The following is a 9,041-nucleotide window of genomic DNA, read 5'->3' on the forward strand; positions in this document are numbered from 1 at the left end:
GAATGGAGGGTTAGGAGTTAAAGTTCTGAGAACTACCAATCAATCTTTACTGGTAAAATGGATTTGGAGATACTCGAAGAATAAAAACATCCTTTGGAGGAATTCGGAGTTGATAATACCGGATGTCGATAGCAGCCGCAATGTAGAAGTCTATGGAGGAATGTCGTGAATATGGTTCTCATCGTCCAAGATATGACCCAGTTTACGGTAAGATATGGCAGAGGGATCAGGTTCTGGAAGGATAAATGGCTAGATCGAGGGACATTACATGACTTATTTCTGGTCGTTTACAAAGCCGCTAAAATGAAAGATGCGACTATTGCTGATATGATTGTCAACAATAATTGGAGTTTTAAATTCAAGAGGGCCTTAAATGTGAATGTGAAGTTGGAATGGGATTTGCTTAGACATGATGTCTCTCATATACCGGTGTTGGTGGCAGAAGAGGATGAACTGGTTATTATGGAGGATTTCAGTGCACAATGTTACAAAGTTTTGTCAGGTAATTATGATCCTTGTAATTTCGACAAATACCTTTTGAAAGGTTATATCCCTAATAAGGTAAGTATCATTCTTTTGGCTTGTTTTCATGATTCACTTCCGACTAGAGACATGTTAGCTCAGCGTGGCATAGGCATTGGAAGTGATTTGTGTGTTCTTTGCTATGAAGAAAAGGAGACGCCTGATCATATGTTTATACGTTGTTCATTCTCTTTTGAAATTTGAGATTATTTTATTAAGGCTTTCAAGATATCTCGGCCTATGCCGAAAACTCTGTTTCATTTATTTGAAGCGTGATAGACGAATGTGTTGTTTGGAAGAGGTAAAGAGGTGTGGAGGATTATCCATTATGCTATATGTTGGACTTTATGGAAGGAGAGAAATGGGAGAGTGTTTGGGAGTCGTCAAAATAGTACTACGAAGACTATTGATCTTGTAAAACAACTTGTAGTCTTATGATATTGAAACACCAACTCGTTTAAATTTGTTATCCTAGTCTCATCTGGAGCAATTGGAAAGGATCTCATGAGTGAGTGAGTACCTTTGTATTTTGTAAAGACTTTTCCTTTTTAATATTATTTTTTCTTCGGAAAAAAAAGGTATAAGTATACATACTAATAAATCTACAAAAATTTGAGACATTTTTACTAAACATTTATATCAAGATAGTTTATGTCACATACGTGTAAGGTCATTGATGTGTCTATGTTGGAAACACGCGCATCCAAATGTCAGACGCTACTCCGGCCCGTACATGTGAGCATTTGAAGGGCGCCCGTGCTACCAGGACCTCAATTGCCTAAAATTGTGTTGGATGACTCTATTGGTGTGCCTTTCACTTTATAACAGGTGTTAAAATAACTTCTCAATGGAAAATAAATTGAAATGGCGGGCAAAAATGTTTTCAATCAACACTATTTCTCTCGCTGTCTATTTTCTCTCTCCAGAGTCCAGAGTAGTATTGTCCTCCGAAAAACTTACAAGGGATGGGAGAAACGATTCAAAAAATGCAGAAACTCAGGTTAGAATGTGAAACAGAGATTCCGATTCAACTACATCGAGCTACTTCTGCACTAACTTCATTCCGAAATTCATTTTATTTCATTAAGCTCAAATCCGAAAAAACGTCTCAAAATCAAGGTGAATAGACTTTACTAGCTCCAAATTCTTACTTCTTTACTTTGAAAAGATGATCTTTTTGTACCTTTGAGTTGATAATTTGGGTAATTAAGTTCAATTGTTGTATGTGGTAGAGAAATTCGGGTTTTTGAACAATACATGATGTTAGGGTTGAAAAATTAGGGTTTTTTTTTTTATTTTTTTTCCTTTTTAGTTTGAGCCATTTCGAATATAATTTGAACTCAAGATCTATGGTTTTTGTGAAGCAAAACTTATGATACGAGATACTGTGCTATTTTGATTTGGGTTACTTCTTTGATGTTGTCTTTGATCCAATTCAGAGAAACTTGGACAGCTCAAAACGCGCTCGAGAGAATTGGAAGATGAATTGGTTAAAGCTCTAGCAGGTAAAGAGATAGCACCATATTGATACTTGTCTGTAGTCTTACTTTTGACTAACTTAATTATTGTGAAGCCTTGTTTGATTCGTTTCTATTCAAACTGCATAGATTTTCTGCTGCGTGAGTCCATGTTTAATCGGATCGTTGAACATAATTTGGTGATATAATTAGTGATATTTCATTTATTTGGCGTTTTTTCTTTGTATCTGTAGTGAAAACTGATAAAGAGGCAAAGCGTATGGACTTGAATGATTCAGTACTTGCTGCAAAAGGCAGGATAGAAGAACTAAAAAGAATTGTGCAAATCAAAACAGCAAAGGAAGAAGAGTATGGAGCAATCATTTCAAGACAATTAATGGGTGGGATTTTTTCTTTTGAGTAACTACCTCTTTTGATAGCTTAAAGTCAAGCACATGTGTTTTTTTGGCATATGTAGTAAATTTAGTTCCATCCCAATTTTCTTGTTACACGTATGCTTGAACTGTGGAGGTTTAATGGCCTAACTTAAAAGACCAGAGGTGTGTGGCATGCCTTTGCCCAATGGGCATAAGCCTCTAAACTCTTGAGTTTTTAGCATGTTGTATTCTGTGCATGAATAAACTTTTCTCTTACAGATAAATTTTGCCAATGTTATCTAGAGCGGTATTTTTAAGACTCAATATTTGTTTATCATCTTCAAGCTATAGAAGCACAGGAAGAAAAGGTTAAGAAGCACACAGATCACAAAGAGAGCACGGAAGATGCCATTTCATGGTACAATAAGGTTCTTGGCTTTCGAATTGAAGGAGGACGTGGTAACTGTTTTCTTCTCTTATTGCATTAACATTATGTGTATGATATTTTGCAAGAGCAGTCATCTTATTAACAAACTTCTTTTGTTTCAGGAGTCAAATTCATATTCAATAACATTAACACAGAACATCCACATGAAGAATATTCATTCATTGTTCGGCATGAGGACAATATCTATACTTGTAAGTAATACACATTGCTGTGGCTGTATTTTTTTGTGTGGTAATAACCATGAGGGTAACATAATCTGTCGTATGGCCATTCAATCATCTAATTCTTTCTCAGTGCTAGATTGCCATCCATTCGTGGAAGACACCAAAGAATTGGTGCAAGAGTTGAATAGAACTAATGGTCTGTTCAAGTTCGTCAGAATCATGAGAGAAAAGTTTCAAGCGGCTGTATCGATTGGTAAATCATTTTACCTGCAACGTTCATACTTCAAACCTCTTTATGATTGTCAAAGACCTTCTCGTACTAGGTGGTAATTGTTGCCTAATACATGCAGATTGTAAATCTCACTCTTGATAATCTGGCTGTTAGGGTTAGTTCACAATTTTGAAGGTCATTATTGATGAAATGGCATCATCATTGTTATTTTCTTGTTCTTCATATTGCTTTTGCTTCTACGCAAGTTTACCATTTGATTTATGATCTAACAGGATATCCTGATCAGGCTACTTCTGTGCATCCTGAGTCGGCCACAGTTTCTATATCTGCACCCACCTCATCAGTTTCAGCAAATGGGAGTGAATCCAGAAACGAGCAAAATCAACAACCAGGAGCTCTCGAGATACGCAACAAGAAGGTTAAACGTGTTGGTGTGGAGAAATCACAAATTCTGTCTCCTGCATCTGCATCATCTCATCGCCGGTCTCCTCGTTTACTTGCTAGCAATAGAGCAAAGAATAATTGATCATCCTGAGGTTGTGTTTTGCATAACTCATGATACCCGTCAACTTCCTTGTTGAAGATTACAGTGTTCTGTGGCAGTTTAGGGTTGACAAATGAAGGCATGAAACAATCAGTTGTCTGTCCATCCCCAAAGAGACCAGAATCTTTCGTGCACATGAGTTTGTTCAGCTACATGTTAGGCAGAGTACTGGATTTGGATTTTAAAATATCAGTAGATAGGTAAAAGGATGCGCATTTTTCTTGCAAGAAAGCAAGAGTAAGGTATTCTTAAAATTAGACGGAAGCTAATTAAAATTACTGGAGCACCTTGATATGGGGACTGCAACTTGTTGAAAGACTTGCTGTGTGTACTTTCTTGCATTCTAATAAGGATGTCCATGTATTATACGCAGTGAATGAATATAAATGCTGGTTCCTTCATCTGTTGATTTTATGTTATACCACTCGTGGAATCCAAAAGAACTTCCATGAGGTTCTGCCAATGAAAAATTCAACACACTTCTTAATGTGTATTCGAGTAATATAATCTCCATTATATTTTTGCAATATTTAGTGAGTACACCATATAGACCCGCGTCGTAGGTCTCTCTTCTCAGTCATTTCATGGCCGAACCATCTACAGTGGAGGAACTGATTGAACGGGTAAAAGGTCAATTAGGTACTATAAATATCCGTTTCTTGATATTTTATTCCACCATTTGCTAACTTATTTGATTATCCTACAATGTTGCAAGATCATTACTTGAGATATTTAAAGGCTATTGTTTGTCTTTTAGAATATTTTGATTTCTTATTAGTTGTTCATAAAATCTTCTATGTACATTTTTACAGATGTATATTTCTCTCTTTCTACCAGGAGGAGATTCTCAAGAGTCCACACTGTCAGCATTTTGATCTTCTCTGAATCAGTGCACGACTTTGTTTCCAGAGCTTTCGTGCTTCAGATTCATCATTTGCCAGGTTTGAGCAATGAGACTCGTTGCAATCTACAAAGTATTTACCACTCACTCCATTTGTTTCTTGACTCAAAGCAACATAGCATGTTGTCGACGCTCCCTAAAATCATGAAATTAGAAATAGTACACACACAAAATTACAGTAGATCAAATATCTGAACTGTTGGGAACAAACAAACCAACACGTGCACATGGTTCTGAAACAAACCTGAGATGTTGATTTCAGAAACTTTGCTGCAAGAAAAAATAGAGAATCTGCACATAATAATATTACACATTCGTCAGATTTTATTGTCAACCCAAGGCTTGGAAATTCTTGTGCATTAAAAGTTTCTTGTCATGCGAATTCATAATTGCGCACCTGTAACCAAGCCCTTGTGATCTCTGAATATTCCAGTCTTCACAATTCCTGGATGGACCGCATTGATCATCACCCTTGCATTCCTTGCCTATCAAAACAAGAAAAAGATGTCACTTAACTTGTCGTTCAATAAAAGTAATATCGAGTGTCTAAATGAATTCTTTTTCTACCCAGCAAATTTAAATTAATTGAGGGAACTGAACACGAACTTAGTACTACCTTGAGCTGCTTCGTCAATTCTTTAGCATGCATTATCATCGCCATTTTAGATTGAGCATATGCACGTGTTCCACTGTAACTGCATCAGTTTAAATAAGTTTAGTTTTTAGTCGAGAAATCTATTGGGGGAAATGAAACGAATGGAGAGAATTAGCTTTGGTTTTACTTCTTTGGGCTGAGCATATTGTTGAAGTTGAACCTATCTCTTCTAACCCAACTGTGGATTACTGAAGAAACATTGACGATTCTTCCGTCAACCCCTGTCTGTGTTGCTGTTTCTATCATTTTTTCAAGCAGCAACTCTGTCATCAGATGATGTCCTGCCAATTAAACCAGAAACCATCTATTAGGACTTGATTGGGTAAGTGCATCCAAACTTCCGATTTGAAGTCAGGCATAAACCAAACTAGTCGTACTCAATCATCTCTCTAGTCTCAACTGGAGCATCAGGTATCTTTCAGAATGTATATTATGTTGGTGTCTTGGATCTTAACATGTATCTTTGGCCTCTTATACCCTTATCTCAGTTAACTGTAACTTAAATGTAATAGAGGAGTGAACTAAGAACAGTCAAGTAGATGGGTACCTAATGGGTCCACTACAAAATAGAAGGCCTCTTGGGACGGCTAAAAAGCGTCCCAAAAGGCCCAAAAACCGTCCCAAGAGGTATTTGTGACGGTTTTCTATCCGTCCCCTATTCTACCGTCACTAATATTTTTTGATCATACTTTCTTTTGTGGACGGCCCAAAAATAGTCTTAAATTAATTATCCCGTGACCAATAAGAACGGTCAACCCATGGACGTCCCAAATAACCCTCTCTAGGGAAATTTCCAAACCGTCCCTAGAAGCGTGGTCGGTCTACTTGGTTCAGTCTCCTCAATCCTCACCTCACCTCTCTTATGTTTTTTCTTTAATAATAATATTATACTACTAAATTAAATAAGAAAAGAACACCTGAGAAAAAGCCAAAAAGAGGTGGAAGAAAAAGTGAAAGTTAAAATAAGTGGTTTATAGGGAAAAGCAGAACATACCCAAGTAATTTGTAGCAAAAGTCATTTCAATTTTGTCTTCTGAAAATTCTAAGTTCTGACAGAACTTCCCAGCATTGTTTCTGCCAAGTAAAAGTTCTTTCGTTCAGAGATTGAAAACATTCATAGAAAGCATTTTCCTTAGTCCATCTACTAAAGCACGGCACAGAAAGATGATTTAAGTAAATACTCACATGAGAATATTTAGTGGTAATCCAAGAGATAAAAATTCAGTGCAAAATCTCTTGATGGAAGCAAATGAACTAAGATCAATCTTCAACACTATAATCTTAGCTTTAGGGTTTTCTTTTTGGATCTTCTCTTTCACTGCTGTACCCTTCTCTACATCCCTTGCCGGAATTACTATTGTAATCCCTCTTTTTGCTAAAACCCTTGCTGTTTCTGCTCCAATTCCGGAGGTTGCACCTGTTTAGTGGCCAAGTAGCCAAGTATATTATTCTGTTTAACTGCTAAAAAAATTTAAAACTGTGTATGTACCTCAATCCTTAATACTTATTATTATAGTCTGAATGTTCTTTTTTATCTTTGATGAAAAGATTAACAGTTTAAGTCGATACTGCTGCTTTGTTTAAACGTACTGGTGATGATTTAGTGACAGCCAAGAATACGCAGTAAATGAATTCATAAATTTGCGTCGATTGAGTAACAGTTTGGCTGCAATTTATAAATTTGAAGAGAAAAACTAAAAAAAAAGAAAGAAAAAGATATTTGTTTTCGATATAATGGTCATGAACACGTAGACAGACGCGTGAAACAAACACACATATAGAGAGAACAGAAGCTAATTACCAGTGATTATAGCTGTTAGATTATGAGGAGTTGAAAAGCTATAACAATCTTTTGTAACTTGTTCAGCTGTGGAGTTTGATCCAAATCCACTTGGACCTGCAACTCCTACCAAGTACCGTATTGTTTGCTTCATAGCTAGAAGATATGACTAGGTAGTACTGCTACTACTGCAGAACTGCAACTTAGAGAGAGAAGAGATAGAGAAAAGTAGTATCAGTGATGAGCATAGATCATGGAGTCCCATTCTTATATAGCATGTAAAATACTGTCATGAATAATGAAGGGAATGACTCATGGTAAAAATCCCCCCCTACGTTTCCAACTTTTTCATTATTTCTTACTGTTCTATACTAACTCTATGTGTACTCTTGGGGTCTGAAAATAGTCAAAAAAGAGGACATCTTACTAGTACTCGGAGTAATCGATTGCAGCTAAAGGTTGCATTTTGTTACATCACATCACAGTAAGGCTTATTCTTACTAGTGATAAATAAGGCTTACATTATTTACATTGCGGTGAAACAATGTATATATTCGGACCACCGGTTTCAATTTCCAACTATTTTACTAGCCTTCAAAGCATCCGTAGTAAGTAAACTAAACGACGCACGACTAAGCTTTTATTTTGTGTACGTCCAGTACTTGTCTTGACCGTAGTATATATTCCATACAAATATTCAAAACACGTACTCCATGAAAGTCCATCCTGCTGTTTGATTCCAAAACCATTCCATCGATCCCTGGAAGAATCCAACACAGCTCCATACATCCAGGAAAGAGTCCTTCCCGAACCGTTGCCTTACGTTTTGTGGATTTTGTATGCATGCGGAGTATGAACTAAAGAACGCTAATGGTAACATACTGTTCTTTCTTATAAACATCAAGTTCACAGTCACACTGATAAGATTCTCTCTTTTCTTTTCTTCATTTACCTTGCAAATGAGCCAAAACATGCACCAATCAGTGGGTCCAAAAGAATGTACTACGTAAGGTCTATATAGGCAAGAATATGTTTCCCGACAGAACTACTTTTCTAAGCCTATCAGAATAATATGCATGAGATATAAAGAGATGAGAGTAGTTCTCACGTTTCATTGCATCTTAGAGAAGAAATTAATGAAATCTTTTGAGAGTGTGATACTGTTATGGAATGATGGGTAATGTTGGAGGTTTGACAAACTAAATCGATGAAAAGCTTTTGCTATTCTGAAAACACTAGATTTGAATTAGGTATTGAGTGGAGGGACCATACTGGTCTCCCACTTTCAACACATAATACATGATCTTGTTAAATGGCTGAGAAGCATTTCACTATTCACTGTTTTCTTTGCTTATCTTCAACATCAGTCATCCTCTCAATGCATGACCACAAGAAATATTGAAAACAAACACATCCAATCCAACAACAAAGTGTTCATTCCTTTTTAGCTTTTTACTACGGAATTAAAGTAAAATTGGAATTTTGCTCTAGTTGGGTTCCAACCAACTAATAAGTTTATAATGCTTCTTTGGAAAAGAATATTGCTGATTTAGAAGATTAGGGCCGGTTTTGATCAAAATTAAAGGCATCTTTTGCACGTAAAATGCGGTAGTGCACACGGATGGATATGTCGTTTACGTACGGTGAAAGTAAGGGGAGGTAAACTTTTTCCTTTTTCCTTTGTCTTTCAAAGGATGATAATGGTGTTCCTCCTTCCTCTTTACTACTCATTACCATTCTTGTCCAAGCTTAACATGACGATGTCCATAACCCGGCCGAGAACTACCGAAATCAAAGCGAAAGTTTAAGATAAGATAAGATTGAACATAAGTTTTAACCATATATGTGAGACCTCGCAAACTCCAGCCCTTCGTTTTTATTTTTTTGACTTGAAAATTTGAAATGATGGTACATAGATTTGTAGGGGTGTAAAATGTAATGGCACCACACGAACTTTTTTT

General features: G+C 36.5%; 2 protein-coding genes across 3 annotated transcripts; one reads left to right on the top strand and one right to left on the bottom strand.

Annotated features, from left to right (window-relative positions):
• The first annotated feature begins 1,415 nt into the window (after positions 1-1,415).
• Positions 1,416-4,145, top strand: LOC113282495 (kinetochore protein SPC25 homolog). Of its 2 annotated transcripts, none has more exons than XM_026531517.1 (7): positions 1,416-1,641; positions 1,962-2,027; positions 2,234-2,380; positions 2,702-2,815; positions 2,906-2,995; positions 3,099-3,221; positions 3,473-4,145. In XM_026531517.1, the coding sequence occupies exons 1-7, from the start codon at positions 1,488-1,490 to the stop codon at positions 3,724-3,726; spliced, it is 948 nt and encodes a 315-aa protein (XP_026387302.1). In that variant the 5' UTR covers positions 1,416-1,487; the 3' UTR covers positions 3,727-4,145. The 2 variants fall into 2 exon arrangements, with proteins under 2 accessions (XP_026387302.1, XP_026387303.1); XM_026531518.1 differs by having other exon boundaries at positions 2,708-2,815.
• Positions 4,146-4,492: 347 nt separating this feature from the next.
• Positions 4,493-7,349, bottom strand: LOC113282496 (short-chain dehydrogenase TIC 32, chloroplastic-like). Its single transcript, XM_026531519.1, has 8 exons — positions 7,102-7,349; positions 6,486-6,717; positions 6,295-6,374; positions 5,428-5,581; positions 5,262-5,340; positions 5,043-5,130; positions 4,890-4,936; positions 4,493-4,781 (listed from the first exon to the last, which is right to left on the bottom strand). Exons 1-8 carry the CDS (start codon positions 7,232-7,234, stop codon positions 4,608-4,610), a joined length of 987 nt encoding a protein of 328 aa, XP_026387304.1. The 5' UTR covers positions 7,235-7,349; the 3' UTR covers positions 4,493-4,607.
• Between the last annotated feature and the right edge of the window lie 1,692 nt (positions 7,350-9,041).

The sequence above is a fragment of the Papaver somniferum genome, chromosome 5 (assembly GCF_003573695.1).
Source record: "Papaver somniferum cultivar HN1 chromosome 5, ASM357369v1, whole genome shotgun sequence".
NCBI lineage: Eukaryota > Viridiplantae > Streptophyta > Magnoliopsida > Ranunculales > Papaveraceae > Papaver > Papaver somniferum.

Excerpts from the sequence above, each read along its gene's own strand:
- LOC113282496 (XM_026531519.1), bottom strand. The coding sequence starts at position 7,234 with ATGAAGCAAACAATACGGTACTTGGTAGGAGTTGCAGGTCCAAGTGGA. Across the intron at positions 6,375-6,485 it reads TTACCACTAAATATTCTCAT|AAACAATGCTGGGAAGTTCT; the intron begins GTGAGTATTTAC and ends TTTACTTGGCAG. Across the intron at positions 4,937-5,042 it reads TCACAAGGGCTTGGTTACAG|ATTCTCTATTTTTTCTTGCA; the intron begins GTGCGCAATTAT and ends TATTATGTGCAG.
- LOC113282495 (XM_026531517.1), top strand. The coding sequence starts at position 1,488 with ATGGGAGAAACGATTCAAAAAATGCAGAAACTCAGGTTAGAATGTGAA. Across the intron at positions 2,028-2,233 it reads ATTGGTTAAAGCTCTAGCAG|TGAAAACTGATAAAGAGGCA; the intron begins GTAAAGAGATAG and ends TTGTATCTGTAG. Across the intron at positions 2,816-2,905 it reads TCGAATTGAAGGAGGACGTG|GAGTCAAATTCATATTCAAT; the intron begins GTAACTGTTTTC and ends CTTTTGTTTCAG.